This window comes from Magnolia sinica, chromosome 1 (assembly GCF_029962835.1).
Source record: "Magnolia sinica isolate HGM2019 chromosome 1, MsV1, whole genome shotgun sequence".
NCBI lineage: Eukaryota > Viridiplantae > Streptophyta > Magnoliopsida > Magnoliales > Magnoliaceae > Magnolia > Magnolia sinica.
The window spans coordinates 11838881-11863058 of record NC_080573.1 but is presented as its reverse complement, the minus strand read 5'-3'; the positions used below and the strand labels follow the sequence as shown (position 1 = coordinate 11863058).

Sequence of the window (24178 nt, the reverse complement as noted above, 5' to 3'; positions counted from 1 at the left end):
CTGCACTTGCATCATCGTCCATCATATCCAGCCACCCATTTATTTACAAGACATGCGCAAACTCTGGATGACCTACACATCCAGGCTTCGTCCAATTGAATAGTCATAGTAAACTCCATCAAATCAACGGTTGGAAATCCGACATGCATGACTCCCTAAGTATGTCTGCGTCCATCCCCATCACCCCTCACTCGCGCGAGTCGCCTTCTTGAACCGACGTCCATAAATTTCCTCTCCCCCTCTAACCTCTCGTCTCTTCCACACCTCAAAACTCCATACATGCCATCCATGGCCTCTCTTCTCGCCAACAATCCTCTTACTCTTTCCCCCTTCCAGTCATCTTCTCTTACAAAAAACTCCCTCACACCTTTCCTCCAACCCTTCAAGTACTCCAATATTACAAAAACCCCCTCTTCCCTGACAATACGATCAGACGCTGGAAGCGTCTCCTCCTCTCCCACCATCCGTCCCACTCCCTCGTCAGACCCGATCCAAAAACTCCTCCAACGCGACTATAAATGGGGATTCACCTCCGACTTCGATTCCTTCTCCATCCCCAAAGGCCTATCCGAAGCGACGGTTCGTTCGATCTCAGCCCTAAAATCCGAACCCGATTGGATGCTGGAATTCCGGCTCAGCGCCTACCGTCGGTTCCTGTCCATGCGCGAGCCGAAGTGGTCGGACAATATCTACCCTCCGATCGACTTCCAGTCGATCTCTTACTACTCCGAGCCGAAGCAGAAGCCGAAATTGGACAGCTTGGATGAAGTGGATCCGAAATTGCTTGAGTATTTCAATCGGCTGGGGGTCCCACTCAATGAGCAGAAGCGGCTGACGAACGTTGCTGTGGACACTGTCCTGGACAGCGTGTCGATCGCCACAACGCATCGGAAGACGCTGGAGGCAGCTGGTGTGATCTTCTGCTCGATCTCTGAGGCGATCAGGGAGTACCCTGATCTTGTCCGTCCATACCTGGGCCGCGTTGTCCCGCCAGGGGATAACTACTACACAGCGCTGAATTCTGCTGTCTTCAGTGATGGGTCATTCTGCTATATCCCGAAGGACACGGAGTGCCCGATGGATATATCGACGTACTTCCGGATCAACGCTCTCGAGACGGGCCAGTTCGAGCGGACACTGATTATCGCTGAGGAGCGCAGCTTTGTGCGGTACCTCGAGGGGTGCACCGCACCGTCGTATGACCGGAACCAGCTCCATGCGGCCGTTGTGGAGCTGTACTGTGCAGAGGGTGCGGAGATTAAGTACTCAACGGTGCAGAATTGGTATGCAGGGGATGAAAAAGGGAAGGGTGGGATTTACAACTTTGTGACAAAGCGGGGGTTGTGTGATGGGGCCCGGTCAAAGATCTCCTGGACCCAAGTTGAGACGGGCTCCGCGATAACGTGGAAGTACCCAAGTGTGATTTTGAAGGGGGACGATACGGTTGGAGAGTTCCATTCAGTGGCACTGACGAATAACTATCAGCAGGCGGACACAGGGACTAAGATGATACATGTGGGGAAGAACACGAGAAGTAGGATCGTTTCGAAGGGGATTTCAGCAGGGAACTCGAGGAACTGTTATAGGGGGCTGGTGCAGGTGCAGCCAGGGGCAGAGAATGCGAGGAATTTCTCGCAATGTGATTCGATGCTGATTGGGGACAGGGCAGCCGCAAATACGTATCCGTATATTCAGGTACTTTTGCTCATTGCTATTCCTGGATTTGTTGGCTGTTGAATTGGTGATTGTTGTGTGGGGGACAAGGATTGGTAATCCAAAGATTAAGTAGTCTGCTCATTTCATTCCTAGAAGTTAGGGGTCCCACCCTGAAAAGATGGGATACCCCATGATTTGCATGTTCCCTAAACCACACAAGCAGATATGAAGGTTGAATAGGTATTCCAATTGCATTGCCTAGTCAAGCAAGTTTGTTGTCTCCTTCACAACTCAGGATCTAGTGCGTGTCACCATGCAATGGGGCCACATATGGGAGGGTCTGATAATTTGACCCGTCTTTTCTCATTACTACCATAAGGGATTGTCCCCTAATCAGGCTACCCTATCCTTTGATTTTTAGAGTTGAATGCATGCCCTTGAAAATTTTCTTTTCATGGTTTTAAATCATCCACAGATAGTGATGGCCAAATCATCTGTCCAGAGTAATTTTCATGTGGTGGCCCGTATGGCAGATTCCAACCTTAACAGTCCTGATTGTTGAACCCCTCTGTATATGGGTTCTAATGGCAGTCGAAATGAATCAACGATGGATCCCAAGTCATGAGAGAGGCAAAAAAAAAAAAAAAAAAACTCAGTAGGTCCTGTTTGGTTGCCACTTAAAAATGATTTCATCTCCTTTTAGTTAATATGAGATATCATAGTTTGTAATCCCTACCAAAAAATTGATGAGATGAACTCATTTTCAAGTGGCACCCAAACAGGCCCTTATATTTCATAAGATGAGTTACCACCAACCACAAAACCAATGGGAATAGAAAATCTGTTCATTGCTGAGAGAACATTGCCATGTCAAGTTAGCTCTTGGTAGTTTGCTTATCATAGTTGTAGAAGCCAAGGGGACCTAGCCTGAAAAGATGAGATACCCCATGATTTGTTTGCGCTGCCTACCACAACCAAATTAGAAGCACGAATAGGTATTCCTGTTGAGAAGCCGTTGTTTCAAGTTTGTTTATATGTTGGGTTGCTCCCAACAACACAACCAATGGGAAGAGTGAATAAGCATTCTTTGTCAATATACATTGGTGTAGCCGACTGATGGGAAGGATCTACCCAAACGTAAGCACCTTCAATTCAAATTTGCCTTCATACTACTCATATCAAGCCCTTATATAGGCTTTTGAAATGTGCATATAAGGAAAACACATCATGTCATTGACAATCAATGACTCATTAAAAATATGGAAAAGAGATAAAAAGAGATAAGAATGCATTAAAAATATTTGACTAATGGATTATTCTTAACTAACTGATTGATTTTACTAGTTAACTACTTAAATAGGCCAGTTACCTAAATAGGAGGCTCGGGCCTCTTATTGATAGGCCAATTCTTGAGCTTGGGTTTAATGGGCCTGGGCCTTGCCCATAGATCGTGGCCTAGATTGGCTTGCATCAGTTCTCCCCCGCTTGAAAGAATTTGACCCTGGCGAGTTAATGGCTTGATATTGCTCATAGAGGTCAGGATTCAGACGCCGAAAGTCGGTAGCTGTGATCCATGTAGCACCAGAGAGGGGTCGTCCTTACCAACATACGAGAAACTTTTGGTAACCACCTTGGCGCATGGACACGACTTGGTCATCGAGAACATCAACGATCGTGTCTGTAGGTGGTAAAATGGTCGGAAGTATGATGGCTTATTCTTCGATACCATTGTCGATATAGCGCCCATGATAGATTGAAAGATCTTTCGCATTGAAAGTAGGATTGATAGGTAAATCCGGTGGGAGATCTAAAACATATTATGGGCACTGATATTCTTTGTAATTTTGAATGGCCCCGCATTGCGAAGATGAAGCTTTTTCGAGGTGTCAAGAGGCAACCGTTTAGGACGAAGACGAGCCCTAACTATGTCACATTCCGCAAATTCAATAAAGCGACGTCTCGTATCTGCATGTTGCTTATAACTTTCATTACTCGCAGTGATATTGCGTTGAACTTCGTCAGGCACGTGCTACATATGGTGGATGAAGTCATCAACTTCTATGCTTGGTCTCGACTCTACGGGTAGAGGAACCAAATCGACTGGAAGACGCGGTCGTATACCAATTACTGCTTCAAAATGTGACATCCCTGTGGACCTGTTGACTAGTTATTATAAGCAAATTCAGCCATGGGGGTATAACTAGGTCCCATTTTACTACATGATTGCGGACAAGACACCATAATAACTTACTCAAGCTACGGTTGACCACTTCCATTTGGCCACTGGTCTGAGGGTGGTATACACTAGAGAACTGAAGCTTGGTTTTCGTTGCTGCCCAAAGAGTTTTTTAGAAATAACTCATGAACTTGGTGTCACAATCATACACAATTAACTTTGGAAGCCCATGAAGACGAACAACTTTTCAAAAGAATAATTAAGCAATCTTGAGAGTGTCTATTGTATTTGAGCATGGTATGAAATGAGCCATCTTTGAAAATCGATCAACCACTGCAAATACCGAATCAACTTTCCAAGTGGTCTTTGGCAAACCTAGGACCATGCTGAGATCTTCCTACGGAGCATGTGAGATTGACAGTGGTTGATACAAATTCCACTGTTTTTCTTTTGACACCTATCAAGCTGGCAAGTCATGCAGAATTGGCAAATCTTGGAAATAGCCGATTTTATATGATGTCAAAAGTATCTATCTCCAACGAGAGCCAGGGTCTTATTATAACTCAAGCGTCTACTACACCCATTAGCGTATAACTCCCTCACAACATACTCACGGATGGATATATTGGGTAGGCAAAGTTGTGTTCCTCGAAACAAGTAGCCATCATGAAGTTGAAATGTGGGTGTCTCGCATGCTCTCTAGTAAGAATGTCGGTATAAATACGCCCGCGATCCTTGTCGTCAGCATACTCACGCTATTTCTTCAAATACCGGTATAATGACCGCCATCGATGACAATAGATGTGCATGACGACTTAATGCATCAACAACCTGATTGTCCTTGCCAGCCTTGTGACAAATAACAAAAGAAAACTCTTGAAAGGTAAGCGCTCCACAAGACACGACGAGCACCCATCTTCTGCTAAGAGTTTAGGTACTTGAGGGCTTTATGATCAGAATATAGGACAAACTCCTTGCCGACTAAATAATGACGCTAGTGCCATAAAGTTTGTACAACGGCATAAAATTCCAAGTCATAAGTGGAATTGTACATTGGTGGAATCGCACAATGCCATAAAGCTAGCTGCTTCCCATTAAAGAGTTTTTTGTTGAAGAAAGCTATTGGATGGCCCTCCTAATCGAGAACTCCACCAATGCCGACATTAGAGGCATCACAACTCACCTCATATACCTTCTCAAAATCCAGAATGCGCAAGACTGGAGCTTTGATCATCTTACATTTGATCCCATCGAACTCTCGTGTTGTTGCACTTGTCCATCGAAACTCTCTTTGTTTCATACAAGCAGTGATTGGGGCCATGGTGTTGCTGAAGTTCCACACAAAGTGTACGTAAAATGTAGCGAAGTTGTAAAAATTGCGAACTTTAGAGATAGTGGTAGGTGTCAGCCTATCAACTATGCCTTTCACCTTGGCGTGGTCTACCTCTATACCCTGTGATGAGACAATGTACTCTAAGAAAATCACTGATGCACTCATGAAGGTACACTTTTTAAAGTTGATATAAAAGCGCTCGCAACGAAGAACTCTAAAGATAAAACTTAGGTGATTGAGGTGCTCCTTTCTTGACGTACCGTAGATAAGAATGTCGTCAAAATAGACAACAACAAACTTATTTATAAAAGGGCGCAATAATTGCGTCATGACGTGCATGAAAGTGTTAGAAGCGCTTGTGAGACCGAATGGCATGACTAGCCACTCGTTGAGACCGTCCTTCATCTTAAATGCCGTCTTCCATTCGTCACCAGGTTGGATGCGAATCTGGTGGTACTGGTATCCACTACGAAGATCAATTTTAGAGCATATCATTAAGCTGAGGAATCGAAAAATGGTACTTCACTGTGATTTTGTTAATAGCGTAGTTCTCTACACATTCGCTAACTTCCATCTTTCTTGGGAGTGAGGGTTGGCATCGCACGTGGGCTTAGGCGCTCTCGGATGTAAGCCCTTTTCAGGCAACTCGTCAACCTGACGCTTCAACTTGGCGTGCTCGGTGGGAGTCATTCAGTATGCCGGCAAGTTGGTTAAGGATGCTTTGGGAACCAAATCTATAGTGTGTTGCATATCCCTTAATGGAAGCAACTCCTCACGCAAATCATCGGGGACCAAATCTTAGAAGTCATGCAACATATATTTGACTTGATCAAGAATATGCTTATCCTGGTCAATAACACGCTCTTGCACCCGTTTCATGACCAGAGCAAATATTATACCTTTCTCCTTGCTTTTTTCTTTGAACTTTTGCGTGGTGAGAACATGGGAGTTTGAAAGAGCAACCGATGTTGATGATGAAGGCGTAGAGGAAGGAGGTGACGTGGGCTACAACGGGCGAATAAGGATACAATGACCTTGTCATAGGAAAGTACGTGTGTTAGCTTCACCGTCGCATTGTACATTTCAGTTAAAGAGCCAAGGTCGACTGAGAATGATGTGGGCGACATTCATCAAAATTATGTCACACCAAATATCATCCTTATATATGCCAATTTTAAATGATACCAAACACCTTCGAATCACGGGGATGGTAGTGTCGTCGACCCATACAACCTTATATGGTTTTGGATGCATTTTGGCAACTTGAGCTTATCAATTGGCTATTGAGATACAATGTTCTTTGTACTGCCTCCATCAATGATTAAGTTACACAACTTGCCCTGGCATTTTACCCTTGTACTAAAAAACAGTGGTCCGTCGCTAGTTTTCCTCTTCTTCCTCGTTGGTGTAAGGAGGCGGCTTATGATAAGAGTATGACCTTCATCATCAGCTTCAATCGTAGCTTTAGCAGGAGGGTCTTCTGACTGTGATGCTGGTTCTACATAAGGTTGTTCTATGTTAATGTGCTCATCGCAATACTCATGGTCGTTCAGGTAGAAGGGTCCTCATTACCGCAGTAATGGAGCTTCCTAGCTTGCGGACATCCATTAGATCAGTGCCCTATTTGTCCAAAACGATAACAATCAACACCCCATCGTTCTTTTCTGAGGGAAGGATTAATATTAAGACCTTGCCTCCTAGTGTCATGTCCCTACGCCTTTGGTTGCTTTTTGTATGAATTTTGTGGTGGAGGGGGTTGCTTTTGGTATGAATTCAGTGACGAAGGGCGTTGTAAAGGTTGAGGTTGCCTTATAAGAGGAACCTACATCTGTGGGCGTGATTGAAAAGGGTGGGTAGGTAGTCGGTAATCCTATGGTGGAGTCCAATTGAGATGTAGATCCGAACCTCTTCTCACAAAAGGTTCCCCAACCATATAACCAAAACGTCGGAGAGTATGTTGCTATAGCTGTTGTTCAACTCGTCGAGTTGTCCAGTGCACATCATCAACCATCTCAAAATCATACATGACCATCTCGCGATGGATCGCTTGGTGTAACCCTGTCCGATAGCGGTTAGCCGTTACGCGATCTGTCTCTGCAAGCTTACAACGGACAAAAAGCTCATTGAACTTTTCGGTGTCATCCACCGATAAAGTTCCCTGTTTGAACAAAAGGAGCTCCTGGAGAAGAGCATTCATGTAATCTGAAGGCAAATGCTTACTTTCCAACTTCTCCCTGTCAGCCCACCTCATGATAGCAAGGCGACCCATGATGAGATTGTTGTTGTCAATGCTTCGCCCCCAGATTCTTGTTGGGCCCTTCAACTTGACCATAACAAAGGCCAATCACTGGGCATCATCCATGTTGTACCATGCAAAATAATCTTCTAATGTTGTAATCCAATCGACAAAAGCCTTTGCATCAAGACGACCAGTGAAGTCCGAAACTTTAACTAGTGCTTTCCTGGTAATATCATCTTTTAGGGGCGTCTTTATTGCAGTATCATGGGCTCTCTCTGCAAAGAGCTGTTGCATGAAGTCATAAATAGACTGTCAAGGACTTGTGCCACTTTGATTCACCGAAGGTTCTGGTTGGAGCCCTTGTTGTGGATTTGGATCACCATCAGGATTTCTAATAGGTTTAAGTTGCTCACCATGTTGTTCTCCACATAATTGGTCAATAGCGGTTTCTAGGCTAGCTACTCTTGCAAATAGCTCGGTGATGCAATTGTCTCGCTATTGATCGGTTAGCCTCCCTGGATAGATGTTACCACTACAGGTAAACATTGTGACATTGGAAAGTAATGGACATAATACGATTGATTTCTTCTTCTTCTTCTTCTTTTGGGGGGTTTCAATTGGATAGAATGAGCTGATTTTGGGGTCTTAATGGGGCTGGAATAGGCCTGATTTTGGGGGTTTTAATGAGTTGGGCTAGGGCTGATTTTGGGGTTTTAATGGGTTGGAATGGTGCTGATTTTGGGGGTTTTAATGGGCTGAAATATGGCTGATTTTGAGGATTTTAATGGGTTGGAATATGGTTGATTTTGGGTCTTAATAGGCTGTATTATGGAGGTAAATGGCTGAAATTTTTTCGAAGAGTCTCCCCTTGTGAACTGGACTTTTGGGTTTTGTAAAAGAAAAGAAAAGTAAATGGGAGTAGGAGGGATGGATGCAATGAAGAAAATAAAGTAAAAGAGGCAGAATTTTATGATTAAAGAGCCTGGACACAATAATATCGAGCTGTTGTTGATCCAAGACTTCAACCCAGCCGTTGGAACCCAGCTCTGAAACCAAGCTGGTGTAGCCGACTGATGGGAAGGATCCGCCCAAACGTAGGCCACATCAATCTTAAGCACAAGAACACAAGCAAATGGAAGAGAACACAGCTCAAGGGATTTGATTCAATTTAAATGACCCCTTCATACTACTCATATTAGGCTCTTATATAGGCTTTTGAAACGTACATATAAGAAAAACACATCATGTCATTGACAATCAATGACTTATTACAAATATGGAAAAGAGATAAAAAGAAATAAGAATGCATTAAAAATGTTTGACTAATGGATTATTCTTAGCTAGCTGATTGATTTCGCTAGCTAACTACCTAAATAGGCTTTCTATCTAAATATGAGGCTTGCGCTTGGCCCAGATCAGCCCGCATCATGCATTGCCAAATCAAGTCAGTTTATATGCTGGTTTTGCCCCCATTTGCACGACCAATGGGTAGAGCAAATAAGTATTCTTTGATGGGATGTTCCATGTTGAGAATACATTCTAAGTTATACGTTGAGCTTAAGGTCATTAGTGTCTTGGCTACCAAGTAATCATCGTAGGATTGTTCACACATTTTGAGTATTGGGTATGTTGGGAGATCAGCCATGTATTGTTTTATTAGTAGGTCAGGCTAGTTTGAATTTTAGTTGTTTCAATATATTCTCACTCGATTATGAAATCTAGTTAAGCTTGTTTAATTTTAGTACATCTGTACATCCTTGTTTTTGTGATTTTCTACTTGGGATTATACCCCATACATTGGTCAGCAGATTGTTCATCTGTTATAAGGTTTTTTTTTTTTGATATCTGTTATGAGTTTCCACTTCCACTTATGTTAGTTTTCCATCCTTTGCAAATCATTTTTTAAACCATCACTTAAATGTGTTAATCTGTTGGGAAAAGTCATGTTGTTTGTAAAGTTCTTATGGGGAACTATACGAGTTGAGTGGTGTGATTCAAGAGTTTCTTGTTTTTCCCATCCTCTGGGATGTTATCAATGGTACTGATCCCAAAGTGGCAGTTGCCCAACCTGGACTTGCAACTTGAAGAGGAAACAGTGGTAATTTAATTAAAACTCAACTTACTGCTGAGAAGACACAGCTCAACATTTATACCTTATTGAGGATGCCCAACTCATGCATATAAAGACACATTCCTCAATTAAGTTCAACCGCCAACTTTTTTACTGCATTCACTAAGTTTTATTCATTATAACAATCGTAGTTAGATATACTAATCTAGTTAGACTGTTAGAGTATGTTTAAACCAACCCACGTTCAAACTAAACCAACTAGTAAGATCAGTAGGAAGGTTATTGTCCAAAGAGCCTAACTGCTGAAATAATTTGTATACCAATTCATTACTTGCTAAACAAGATGTTCAAACACCTCAAGCTCAAGCGTACAAACTAACTTAACAATGCATTGTCAAGACGCCCTCGTTGCTAGGTCTCTCCTGCATCTTTCATTCTTAAGACCCTTTTGAAGGGTTTTTGTGTTTCTCTGAACCGAGTTCTTTGGTGCATGCATATACTGCCTGATCACTAGTTAGAAGAGACATCAGCTCTACATCAGTAAAAAGAGCGTTGACTGTGAAAACTAAACAAATATAACCATTTTTATTTTTTATTATTCCTTTGTCAAGAAAATTCTGTAGGATGTCTCTAGGAGCTGTAACATTTTTCTTTGTATTTTGTTTGGTGCTCTGGGATTGCACCTATGTCCTCAATGTTGAGGCTCCTTTAGGTCATGACCATCTACATCAAAGGTAACTCTCTTAAAACAAATGCCTCACAGTCTGCTGCTGCTGTCTATTTTCTCGCCTCTTACACAAAGAAGCAGCTGAAGCTTTCCCAATTATGGTGTCTTATATATTTGCTGGCCTTTCTTTGCATTATAACGAAGGTATTCCGTAATGGGAATAGTGGCCATAACGGCCACTGCGGTTACTGTTACAGCACAGCCATTATGGCTTTAACAAAAAGAAGAAGAAGAAAACTATTTCTGCCCTGTAATGGACGCTTTGTGGGGCCGTTATGACCATTATAGGACCATTATGGGGCTGTTCTGGCCGTTACAATCCCGTAACACGTAACAGTTACCAGGATAATAGTTGCGTATGCACCTCCTTTCTATGGACCTATGAAGCCCCTCCCAAAGTGGCATGGGGCAAAAAAAATGTGATAACGGTGGACAATCTTAGAAAAAGATTAATGGTGCTGCCTAATGTGTGTGATGTTTGTGGAGGATGCAGAATCAGTAGATCACATATTCATTCACTGCCTTTATGCCCAAACCATGTGGACGACAATCCTGGGTTTATTCAATGTCGTGGGTGATGCCCTTTTTGCTTGTGGCATGGTGTTGGGCTAAGAAAGGAGAGGAAGCCATGTTGGAGATAGGAATTTTAAGCGGGTCTATGGGTTTTGTGGGGGAAGAGAAACAGCAGATGCTTTTGGAACTTGAAATCCTCAGCAATTGAAGCAACAAGACGGGCTAAGTTCTTGGTTGCGGAGTGAGCTTCCTATGCAAAGGACTCAGCAAGTTGTGATATTTCCTCTACGATGAGGGTGTAATTTTTGTTCCCGTTGTTGCTTTGTTTCCATTCGGCGCTCTTTCTTTCAATGAAAGTACTGTTACCTTTCAAATTTAAAAAAAAAACACTTACGGGCCTGTTTGGATTCGCGTTTTAGGGTGTATTGTATGGTGTTAAGGGGCTTGATGTGAAATGTACGATGTTTGGTTCGGAGTTGAAAAAAGTGGAATTCCATGCGTGTGAATACAGCGTGGAGCCAAAAATTCACAGCGATTGTAATGTACTGACAGACATCTCGAATGACATATGTACAACCTATTCAATGCATAGTATTCGCGTGCGAGCGAATTTCAAAATGTTGCAGAAAGTCCAACGAGTGGGAAGAGGACTTAGGGGAGACAGAGTTGGCTGTGGCTAGAAACAGAGGTGCGATAAACAAAAGAGTGGCGGCAGCTTCAGGGGCTACAGTGGCAAATTTGTAGTTCTAGTGGTGATGGGTTTGGATTGCAAGGGTGATACTGACAATGAGATTGCTGGTTCCTACAAGATGCATGGAGGGACGAAGGCAAGGAAACAAGCAACAATGGATGACTGATCTGGTAGATGATTTGATGGTGGTGGAGATGGGGCCGATGGGAGGGCGTTGATCACATTGGAGATGGATGGTTTGCAGCGGCAGTCAATGGTTTTGTGCTAGAATGAGATGGGTTTTTTGGCAGTGGTGCTATGTTTGGGCTGATAAGAGATAATGCAACAAGAATGGTGATTGTGAGACTAAAAGGTTCCATGGTTGCTGATTCGGGAGAAGATGTGGCTTGGTGTGATGGTTTTCAGTTGTGGATGGAGGAATCTGGTGCTGATGAGAATAGATCTTGGATGATGGACTTTGGGAGCCATGGCTGTAGAAATGGATGGTGATGCAGACCAAGATGATGCTGGCTCGTAGAGATGATGGCCCCAATGGCAGATCCAAGAAGAGATCAATAGCAATGTCTGGTGACAACGTGTATTTCTAACATGTGGCCCTTATACATCGTTTCCAAACATTGATCTGTACAAGAAACTGTATACTTGCCTGAATAATACCTCCTATCCAAACATTGGTTAATGGCATGTTGAGTTGGATGTATTCTGAAAATCATCGAACGTATACATGAACAATAACCGGATACAATACAATACACTCTAATACGCGAATCCAAACAGGCCCTAAGAGTTACTGGCATTACCATTACAGTCGTTACGTAACTGTTTTGGAATTCCTTGATTATTGCATGGATAGAAAGATTGTCCTCATCCTCGGGTTGTTTGAAAATTTGTGGGTTCTTGCAAACTTGGTTAAAAATGTTATGGAGGGTTGTTCAATGGGTCTCTATAAACCAAGAGGCAAAATCTTACGTATTATGCTCCCGCAAGTGATCATGTTGGGTATTAAGAAAGAACTTAAATCGAAGAAGTTTTTAGAATTGTTGACTTCCCTAAAGCTTCAGTGAGATAGAGGAGGCAGCTAAACCTTATTAATTGATGGTTGATTAATTTCCAAGGAGTTCTAAGGAGTTTTGTCATGAAATCTTGATAGAAGTTAGGGATTAGCCATTCAAGAAAAAAATGGCCTTGTAAGAAGATTGATAAAAGGGAGCTGGCCCATCCCAGTTGGTGGTAGTCATGGGGAAACTGGTCATTCCTGGATGAGTAGCATATTGAGGGATGACAAAAGTACTAGAATCTCCACATTTCCCATGTTTGGTTTCAACAGGTAGTTGCAACTTGCAAGTTGCAACTCCCAGGAATTGTAACACACCTAGGGGACCTCCAATCACCAAAAGTGGGGAATTACAACTTCCTGTTTCCTAAGGTTTTCCCCTTTGGATTTGTACCTTCCCACTTAAGCTGAAGCCCACTCACTGCTCCCCATGCCAGCTATAGTTTGATCGCCATCCAGGTGGAACCTGATCATTGTCCAACAACATCCAAACATCGCACCTCCTACATCACTCTCTAGATTATTATTATCATTGAACGATTCTGTCTGAAGATTATTTATCTGAGATGGATTTGCAAATATACCATGTTTCTGTTTTCCCCCCTTCTTCAAGCTCATTTTCCTTTGAGTTTTCTTCTTCTCCTCCTTGTCCTTTTTCTTTGTTTTTTCCTGTTAAATTGCTTTTTTTTTTTGTTTTTTTTTTTTTTCCTTCTATCAATTGCTTTAATTTTCCTTGAGATGGGGTCGCTCTATGCTACATGTGGTGTGGGCCGGATGATGGATCCGGCTGTATGCATACTGGATCCCACTTGTTGACTTGACTGACTTTGGGGCATCCACCTCTATCTCAATGGTGGGGCCCACCTTTTCCCTGGCCTGGATACCAAACGTGTATATGTTGGCACATGTGTATGCATGTGAAGTTCAAGGGATCCAGCTGTATATATATTTGTATACACATTCCTCTATATATTTTATCTTCCTCATAGTTACAATTACAATTTCTACTTCAAAATGTCAGCCACACAACAGCTTACGAATTCTGAAGTTTATGACTTTCCAGTTGAATCCTTCAAACAATTGAAAGTTGAACTCCAGAGCATAGAACTCCAGGATATGCTACTTTGAGGATTTAAGCTACTCCATGATTTGCAACTCCCCAGATCCAAATGAGCCCTTAAGTCTTCTCTGGTCCAGTAGGGATTGGTGAATCTAGTTCTACAAGGTCAAATGGCAATTAGTGTAGGTCAATGTGTTCCTTCATTCCTTTTGGACTATGTTAAATCTTAGAGGGTATTGCCAGGCCCGTTAGCAAGTGCTCAGTGCTGTGAAAACATACTTTTAGGCAAGTATCAACAGACACAAATTATTTAGCAGATGCTTTAGGTAAGGAGTTTTCAAATCATCTTTATATATTGGGAATTAGCATCCATTGTTTTAATAGGATGGTTGTACTTTGCCTTTTATGATGCAGTGATTTTTTTGCTATAGGAAAAAAAGTTGCATTTTACCTTTTCTGTTTCTGTCGTTTAAGGTCCAAATGTACCATATTTGGATTCCTTTCAAATATTGTAATTCAAACTTCCATTCAGCCACTGTCCATTTTCCTTTGAATTGATTAAAATTATCAAGCACTTTCAACAGGTGAAGAACCCTTCAGCCCGCGTCGAACACGAAGCCAGCACCTCTAAAATCGGCGAAGACCAGCTATTTTATTTTCAGCAGAGGGGCATAGACCATGAAAAGGCCGTCGCAGCTATGATCGGTGGGTTCTGCAGGGATGTCTTCAACGAGCTCCCCTTGGAGTTTGCAGCCGAAGTGAATCAGCTCATGAGCTTGAAGCTTGAGGGATCTGTCGGGTAGAAATCAGCCACTGCTGTTCTGGTTGTTTATATTCAGATTCCTTCCTGATGTGACATACAAATGGAATTTCTTCCACTATAAGAAGTTTTATATTGTAATATTGTCGAATTGTGAAGTCGTTTTTGTATCTCTTTATATACATAGCTGTTGAAAGTAAAATAATGCATCACAGTCAGCAATAAGTTTCAGTTGTTTCTTTAAATGGCTGTTACTCTCTACTCAGCCAGGTTGGGATCGGCGAAATGAGATACGGGTTTGGTAAATCCATGAACTTGTCAAATTCGTGGATTTGCTTTGGATTTGGGTTTGGCAAATCCGAAGTCCCTTCATTGGAATCAAGCTCCAAATCCATGGCGGATTTGGGAAGCAATCCCAAGTCAGTTGTTTAGCATTAAGCTCATTTTGTAGATTTCCCAATTGTTTATTTGTTAGCGGGATTTGAATTTGACCCGAATCCATGGGGACTTAAGGAGGTAGGGATTTAGGAAATCCGTGAATTAGGAGCACTCGGCAATTGGGCCACATATAATGAATTCCGAGTGGATGGTTGTTTTAAATTTTTTAATCATTATGTTTTCCTCGTGCATTTTGTCGACAAGCGCCACCATTTTTCTCTTGCAAAGTTCGTCGGTGGGCTTTTCCTATCAAGAACCGAGGCTGCCTGAATCAGAATAGTCATTGCAGTGTATTTTCAGCGACTAAAAATCACTTGGGGATTAAAATTTTATTGTTTTTCTATATTTTTAGTGGCTGAAAACGCACCACATCACTCTTGTGATGCAGGCAGCCTGCATGTGATGAGTTCTAGATAAGTTCCCTATCACCCTGTCTTCTCTACTAAAAGAGATTCTTCGTCCATTTTTTATTTTTTATTTTTTGGGGTTTCCTCATACATTTTTTCCTTGTTTTGAAATAAAATGAACTCTTTTCTTTTCAACTCTTCCATTGAAATATATGAAAATGTTGTAGGATTTCTTCATTTTGTTCCTTCTTGGAAAGTTTAAAAATAAAAATTCCAGTTTAGTTGTATTGATATAACGGACAAATTTGCCGTTGTAATTAGTTTTTCTAGGAGTCAAATTTTGAATATTTAAAGGATATGAAAAGACATTTTCAACCAGGTGGGATTATTTTGGGAACTCACAAATGTGGTTGTCATCGTATCTATGTTCAAGAATTTCCCGACAAAAAGTTGTATAACAGCTTATATTTTACCTGCAAAAAGCGGACCCTACATCGCATGGACCTATACTATTGTTCTATATTGGGATGTATTCTATTTCTAGCAAATCCCTTTCTAGTCCTCAATATCAAGATTGACAAAGACTTAGACACTTTGGCATTTTACAATGATAGATTTCAACATTAAGAAAAAGTTTGACATTATGACAGTGTGATGGGTGAGCCTAGCATACCAAGTTAGGGTTTGGCCATATCTCAATGGTAGATGGTATGTTTTAATGCCAAGATTTAGGGTTCAAGTCCAGCTTAACTACTAAAAAATCAAAAAATAAAAATAAAAATTCGATACTATTAATGTACATGTCCTTGTAAGTTCGACCTATAGCAAAGGGTGAGATAACACACTCGCTGCACTTAAAGTAGAGTGATAGAAACATACACGACTTCCATAACAAAAACCTAAACTTTAAATAAGTGTACTAATCTGACCCGAATTGAATTATTTGGGATTCAGAAGTGAAATAAATTATTTTATTTACTAATAGTGGCCAAATTAGTTAGAACTATATTGAAAGCTTGCGAATCAACTCAATTACACTATTCACCAACTGAATGGTAGAGACTTCAATTCATATGCATATGTTACTATGCAACTCTCATTAATGGACACATGGACCATTCATCTGGAGGGCCTCATTTTGGACTGTCCATGGCTTAAAGTATTTCTGTGATCGGACAGCCCTGGCCATCTGTGATCGGACAGCCCTGGCCATCTGATTGGTTCCCTATAAATGGCCAAACTACAACAACAACAATACAGTTTTGTTTTAACTTCCATTCGCAGAGAAATGTATAGGTGGTAAGAATTTGGTTGGTGGGTGTCTTTGTCGGCCTGTAGCCCACTGGATTGACTATTCAGATTGGCGATTAGGACAACGTGCCTATGACAAGTGCAGTGGGAGTGAGTTGTACGGGATTATTCTTTTTTATCATCTAACCATTATTGTCTTGTCTAGTCTACTCAGATGCTTGATCAGCAAGGAAGAATATTCTTTATGAAGTCCACCTTTTAAGGTTCGAATCACAGCTGGTTTTATTTTTTATTTTTTAATTTAGATTTAATGCATTAATATATATGACATTTCTATAGCAGTAATGTTAGATTTGTATGAGCTTAATCTATATAATGACTAGATTAAAATGTACCTTTGCGCAATTTGATCGGATGTAGATTGTCTTTAAATTTGTCGACGTCAAGCCTTTGTGTTAAAAAATCTCTCCCCAGTTTATTTAATTTGAGAGAGGTCAGAGAGCCATGGTCAATGCCTCTAGTAGGGGTCGACGATGACACATGTTCCCTGCCAAAGTGGACTCACACATTCCATGTAGAATGTAGAGGGAAGAAGAGGAGTAGATAAAGAAGAAGAGAAGATGATCTCTCTCCTTCTCTCTACATAGCATTGGGCTCTTTACTTAATTTGTTATAATATAAGATATGATCTATTTATATGAGAAAGCAAGAGGCTTCAGGGGTGTACACAAATATGATGCACTATTATTTGATGAACTTTTTATGCCACACCCTAAAGTATGTTGATCCATCTCATCCATACATATGTTCATGATTCAATACTTTCACTTTAATGGTTATTTACTAATAATTTAGATTCTGATGCCAATAAGGAGTACACTATCAAAATTTGGCCATCGGATCATTAGATTCAAACTATTTGATCAATGTTAGGTGTGATCGAAATAGTTTTAACTATTAAAACAAAACGTCAATAGTTAAAAACCCTTCAAACTTGTCCAAAACCTCCCACATGCTGAGCTTGATGAAAAAAAAACATATAATGAGCTCTTGATCTAATCAGATATAGACATATAACATATTCACATGTAAACATAATAAATTTTCAATTTGGCATGTGCAAAAATCAACAATTCCGCATAGATGTGCACAACATCATTTGTTTATAGTGGCCTTTTGGGTAGACTTGTAAAGTGAGTTGAGGCCATCCAATCATAACCATGATCCTTAAACATTATCAAGTTTATCAATTAATTATCTTTTGCAGAACATCAAGTCTATAAAGATCTTATGTACATGGCATGCCCAGGTTCCCATATAAAATAAGAACAATCACAATTAACACAAATTCGATTCTCAATTGTGGAGACTGTTTATCTTCACTAAAGTAAGTTACCTCACACAAGATAACTGTACATTTCATAGAATAATGCATACCATTGTATTATAAGTACCCATGACATTCATATGTGGTATCAAAATCCATGGTTCCTAACTTTTCTCACCCAACAATAACCTTTTTAAATTTCAAGTACTAAATGTGAAAACACTTCTCATGTAACCTGTATCTATATGATTAGAGTAACACTAAATATTAACCAAGGCATATCACAACGTCCATGTACCAATGATGGTGATCAACGATTGAGATTGACCCGAGCACATCAACATAGCCAATGAATTAGTGCACATATTAGTTTCTGAGAACACAATTTTTATAACTATGATAAGTTATAGTAAAGTCAAGCTTTGCAAATCCGTTGTGATGTGTGTGGTACAATCTCATGTCCCCTCATCCATGCATCTACCATTTTAGGTCTAATGCCCAAAATCTAAGGGTTTTCCAAACCCCCATAAATACATTGCAAATGGGTTAATAATTATTTCCTTGAGTAACTATAGCAGTGATTGATTGATTGATTTGATGCTTACTTTTTTTAGTGCTAGAAACAAGGACACTCAAATATACGTGGGGCCTATTGTGACGTATGTGGGTTATCCACACCATCCATTTATAATTCCACCTGAATTTAGGACATGACCAAAAAGATGAGGCGCATCCAATGCTCAAGTGGACCACACTAAAGGATTTAGGGAATCAAACATTACCTTTAAAAACATCCTGGCCCCTGTTTCCTTTGGTGTGGGCCACTTGAGTGTTGGATCTACCTCTTTATTTGGCTCATGCCTTAAAATGTTACCTTAAAATAGATGGATGGCGCAAATACATCATATATATTACGGTGGGGCCAAAAATTCAAACCAGTAAATTTGGACCGTTTTCCAAGCAGAGAAATACAAGTGCATTATCAAACCAGGTAAAAGAGTAATAATTACTTATTTTCAGGCATTTGCATTGGATTTGGAAAATCAAACAGGCCCTAATACCATCCTTTAACTTTGGTGGGCACATGATGGGAAATCAGAGAGTGGATGCCCACCCATCAAAACATTCTCAAATTTTTGTGGGGCCATGGCTGACCTATCTATCATGCATGGCCCATCCTGGTGAAGGGTACCACCAAGTTTCAAGCTATTCCTAAACCAAGGTGACTGCGTGAAATGATTTAGATGTTTTAGGCATGATTTTGCATTATTTCATATGTTGTGGACCTGTGGTCCACCCAATTTACAAATACATCTGATTTTTGGGACGGCCAATTGCCTCGAGTCATGCATGGTTTAGATGTCCGACACAAACCATGGTGAGGCCTACAGAGCTCCATCTTGCCGGTGAGCTACGTTCCCATCAGAACATTTCCCGTTCTCAAGGTCCACTGTATATTGGCCATGGCCCAAATACTGCAATCGTTGGATGATCATAACCACAGGTTAATGAATTCATGCCCACAGCTTATCTATCTCAGCCTTCCATTCGATCCCAACCACAAGTCAATGAGTTCGTGACCACAGCTTGTCTATTTGAGTTTTCCATTCACTGGCCATGACGGATAGTCTGGAAAGTCCACTTGGTGTGAACACAGCCCATCCACAGCAGGCTAACGTACGAACAACCATCACATGCAATACACACACACGCTCACGGAAACGCTCACCCTTCGTACATACTACATACAAACTTTTTTGAGAACCCATCATACGTGATGTGCATCCAAAATCTGAACCGTTCATGTGAAGCAGCACCTCGTGAAACCCCCCGGACCAAGTTTTACTTTGATCTAAAACTTTGATGGGCCATGAAAAATGAAAACAGTTTCCTCCCTTGATTTGCATTTCTCTTTGCTATGGCCCACCAGAATTTTAGATCAGGGTGAAAATTTTTCACAGGGATTTTCATGGGATTCCACATCATATGGACCGTTCAGATTAGACACCCGTGACACGTGTGCAAAGGTGCGCACATGTGTAGGTGCGCAAGGGAGCATATCTCTCTCTCTCTCTCTCTCTCTCTCTCTCTCTATATATATATATCATCACAAAAGTGGATTGCATCCTGACCCTGCCACGCCACGCCACGCAGTTCATCTATTTTTTCTGATTATGTAAGCGCATGAGCTCAAGAATGAAGCAAATCCAAATCTCAAGTGGACCACATGATACGAAAACAACTGTGATTGAATGCCCGTTGATTAGGCCATACATGTGAAGGATTGTTCCAAAACTGTTGTGGCCAGGGGAAATTTTCAATGGTCAATCACTACTGTTTCCTATAGTATTGTCCACCTAGGATTGGATTTGCTTGATTTTTGGGCTCATGCCCTAAAATAAGGGACCAAACGGATGGACGGCATGAATATAAGACATGCGTCACAATTGCCCGCAATAGGGCATCTACCCACCTCGAGGTATCCACGGATCGGGATGCGGATTGCGTCCTACCCCGCTCCGATGGTAATTTGTCCGAGCAAGGCTCTATGAGGCCCACCGTGTTGTAAGTGTTTTATCCACGCTATTAAATGCTTTTTCCGATAAATTTAATATGTGAACCAAAAAATGAGGCACGTCCAAGGCTTAAGTGGACCATAAAGTAGACATTGAATGTCCGTCATTAAAAACTTCCTTGGAGCTTTTTTCCGATAATTTTAATATGTGAGCCAAAAAATGAGGCAAGTCCAAGGGCTTAAGTGGACCATAGAGTGGAGATTGAATGTCCGCCATTAAAAACTTCTTCAGAGCTGGAGAAGTTTCAGATCAAGCTGATATTTGTGTTTTCACTTCATCCACGTCTAAATGACCTTATTAATACGTTGTATGGTAAAAAAAAAAAAATCACATTGGCCCTTCGAAAGGTTGCAACGGTGGGTGTCATTATTGTGGTCCACTTAAGCTTTGGACCTGCCTATTTTTTTATTCATATATTAAAATTATAAAAAATATCATTTAACGGCCTGGATAAAACACTGAAAACACGGTGAGCCGCCACAGAGCCCTGCCCGGACGGATGGGGGTAGGACAGCAATCCGCGTCCGATCCGTGGATGCCTTGAGGGGGTAGGACGCAATCCGCGTCCCCACGGATCCACGGAAGCCCGACAGACAGGGATTGACTCTGCCTGTCCCTAGTGGCCAGTGGTTGGTGCTGTGTGGTGCCCACCACGATGTACGGCTTTTGTTCACCCGGTTATTCCTTTTTTGTCAAATGACTATGACATACGACCACAGAAATAGACATCCAAATTTCAAGTGGAATACACCACATGAAAACAGTGGTGATTGAACACCCACCGTTAAAAACATTGATGTGACCCAACCAACGTGTAGGATGGCAGACAAATATTACAGTGCCCCTGAGAAGTTTTTAATGGTAGCGTTCAATCACCACCGTTTCCTGTGCTGTGGTCCACCTGAGATTTGAATCTGCTTCATTTTTTAGCTCAATCACCGACAAGATCTGGCAAAATGGATGGACGGCTGGATAACACATAATTCATACTTCATGGTGGGGGGCCACAGAGAACCGACCAGTAGCGACGTCGGCAGGCAATGGCAGGTTCAAATCCGCGTCCGAGAGATAGGAGTCCCTCATCAAGTGGTCCCCTCCATCAAGATGCCGCGTGGTCTACGGAAGCTGATTGCGTGCTGAGTAAGCGTGCTCATTAAGGGCCTGTTTGGCCGGCTGGATTAGATGGGCTTAGGTGGGATGGAATTGCATCTAGTCCTGTGCCAATTCCACACCATGTTTGGGAAGAGTCGAAATGCTTGGAAGTAGGATAGATGGAATCGTACGGGATCCGTGCTAATGTCACTCAATGTTAGCAAGTTGTGTAGGTCTCACCATGATGTGTGGGCTATATCCACACCGTCCACCCATTTTTCGAGGTCATTTTAGAGCATGGACCAAAAAATCAGTTAGATCTAAAGCTCAAGTGGACCCACCATGGAAAGCAATGGGGATTGAATACTTACCATTGAAAAATTCTTTGGGGCCACATAAGTTTTGGATCTGCCTCATTTTTAGGCCCATGCCATAAATTGAGGTTACAAAACAAATGAATGGTTTAGATATAACACATGTTTGTTATTGTTAATAGTTTCAAATGATGGTGATATATCCTTTCAATGTACCACTGTATTACAAACAAAAAAGGGTGTTCAACCTCATCCCATGGCAACAGGGAACAGTCCCTGCCATGGGTAATAATGATGTTTTTTGAATCCCATCCCACCGAATACCGTGGGATCGGTCCGGCCAAACAGGCCCTAAGCTTTGTAGGACTGACTGTGGATGTATTTGTCTTATCCACGCCGTCCATTTTTTTTACCAGATTATTTTATAGTATAACCCCAAAATCGAAGCATATCCAAAGCTCAAGTGCGCCACACCACCGGAAATAATAGGATAATGATATCCACGGTTGAAATCTTCCCAGGGCCCACAATGATATTTATTTGTCATCCAACCTGTTTATAAGGTCACAAAGGTGTGGATGAAGGAAAAACAAAAATATAAGCTTCATCCAAAACTTTCATGGGCTCCATGGTAGCGTTCAATTCACACGGTTTCCTTCAATGTAGCCCACTTTAGCTTTGGATTTGTTTCAATTTTGGGCTGTTACCTTAAAATGATCTCAAAAAACAGATGATTGGTGTGGATAAGACACATATATCATGGTGGGCCCCGTATAGAGTTTACTCAGTACACAATCTACTTATGGCCTGTTAGGCCAGGTGGATTGAAAGGGATTGAATGGTATTAGAGTGGATGGCATGAATTTATAGGTAATGATGGTGTTGTCAGTGGATTGTCTTGAGACCCGTGGGATTGCTATATACCTGAATTGCTATACCCAGTCTGTTTGGCACGCCCGGCTAATCCCAGGATTAAACCTTCCCATCTCTTCTAATGCCTCGAACCAAACATGTCCCAGGCAAATTTGGACGGATTAGGGTGGATTGGATGGGATTTAAGAGCTCGTTTGCCCGGTCGGATTGGAAGGGATTAGATGGCATTGGAAGGGATTGGAAATTAAATCCCGGGATTGGCCAGGCGTGCCAAACAGAGTCGGGGATCTGATCCCAATCCCATGGACCTTAAAACAAGCCACTGACAACACCATCATTACCTTTAAATCCCATCCAATCCACCCTAATCCGTCCAAATTTGCCTGGGACGTGTTTGGTTCGAGGGATTAGAAGGGATGGGATGGTTTAATCCTAGGATTGGCGGGGCGTGCCAAAGAGACTGGGTATAGCAATTCAGGGATATAACAATCCCACGGATCTCAAGACAATCCACTAACAACACCATCATTACCTATAAATTCATGCCATCCACCCTAATAACATTCAATCCCTTCCAATCCACCCGGCCAAACGGACCCTAAAGGTAATGATGGTGTTGTCAGTGGCTTGTTTTAAGGTCCATGGGATTGGGATCAGATCCCCGACTCTGTTTGGCACGCCCGGCCAATCCTGGGATTTAACTTCCAATCCCTTCCAATCCGACCGGCCAAACGGGCCCTTACGGGTATCCTTGGCGTGATAAGCGGTTCTGTATTGCGCACGTGTTTATTATTTTCCACGTGCGACACGAGTTCACTCGTAGCGATACTCCGGCCATACATGCGCGAAATACCCTTTCTCCTTTTCGCACATTCCCGAAGCTTCTATCGTTTAACAGCACAGTGGCATTTTCGCAGTTGAATCTAAAAGCCATGGTATTTCCGTTTCTAAAGAGGTTTACTCTAATACATCCCGATTTATTATGTTAAGATACGTCGCGACTCCAGCCGTTGGATTTGGGCCTCTTCCAATTACAAAAACCGTTTATTTGGTAGTTCTCTCCTTAGATGGGAGATTCTCTACAATACTTCTCAGATTGAGTATTTCAAACCATCGATCATACAAAACTTATGGCAACCGTTTATTTTCAAAGCCAAAGTACCAAATTATCAAATGGTTGAAACAAACTTTTATCTGTTGGTTTTCTTTCGTAGAAAATAAGGCTTGTCATATAAACGGTTTGGATCATTGGAAGATGCCCGAATTCAACGGCTGAAATCCCGACGTGTCGTATTACAGTACGTTTGGATGCATTCGAGCAAACCTCTACCGAGAAACCCCACAATTTCCCCCCTTAGCGAGCCGTCTTATGGTCCGCGGACTATTAAAAACGAACTGTAACCCGATGGTTGGGCACCCGTACAAGGTGATCGTTACCGTTCAATAGCGAGATCCTACTATAGATCATGATTCCCCCCTGAAGATCCTTGCCATTCAATCTACGTACGCATGAGATTATATATTGATCAATGGTTTACATTCAAGTCCATCACTCGAATGGTTAGGATCATCTTTACTGGACACGAGATCACCGAATCATGCATCATGCAAGGTCGGTCTATCAGACCATCACTGACCTGGACGCGGTTTGGCTAGTGACCCTAACAGTAGCCAGCTAGC

At 41.8% G+C, this 24178-nt stretch overlaps 1 protein-coding gene across 1 annotated transcript; it reads left to right on the top strand.

Annotated features, from left to right (window-relative positions):
* Positions 1-248: 248 nt before the first annotated feature.
* On the top strand, positions 249-14511 carry LOC131240010 (UPF0051 protein ABCI8, chloroplastic). The gene is made up of 2 exons (XM_058238009.1): positions 249-1695; positions 14105-14511. The coding sequence occupies exons 1-2, from the start codon at positions 280-282 to the stop codon at positions 14321-14323; spliced, it is 1635 nt and encodes a 544-aa protein (XP_058093992.1). The 5' UTR covers positions 249-279; the 3' UTR covers positions 14324-14511.
* Positions 14512-24178: the final 9667 nt, after the last annotated feature.

Bases quoted from the DNA above. Each gene is read 5' to 3' on its own strand.
- LOC131240010 (XM_058238009.1), top strand. From the start codon at position 280: ATGCCATCCATGGCCTCTCTTCTCGCCAACAATCCTCTTACTCTTTCC. The intron at 1,696-14,104 runs GTACTTTTGCTC...CACTTTCAACAG, and splicing joins ATACGTATCCGTATATTCAG to GTGAAGAACCCTTCAGCCCG.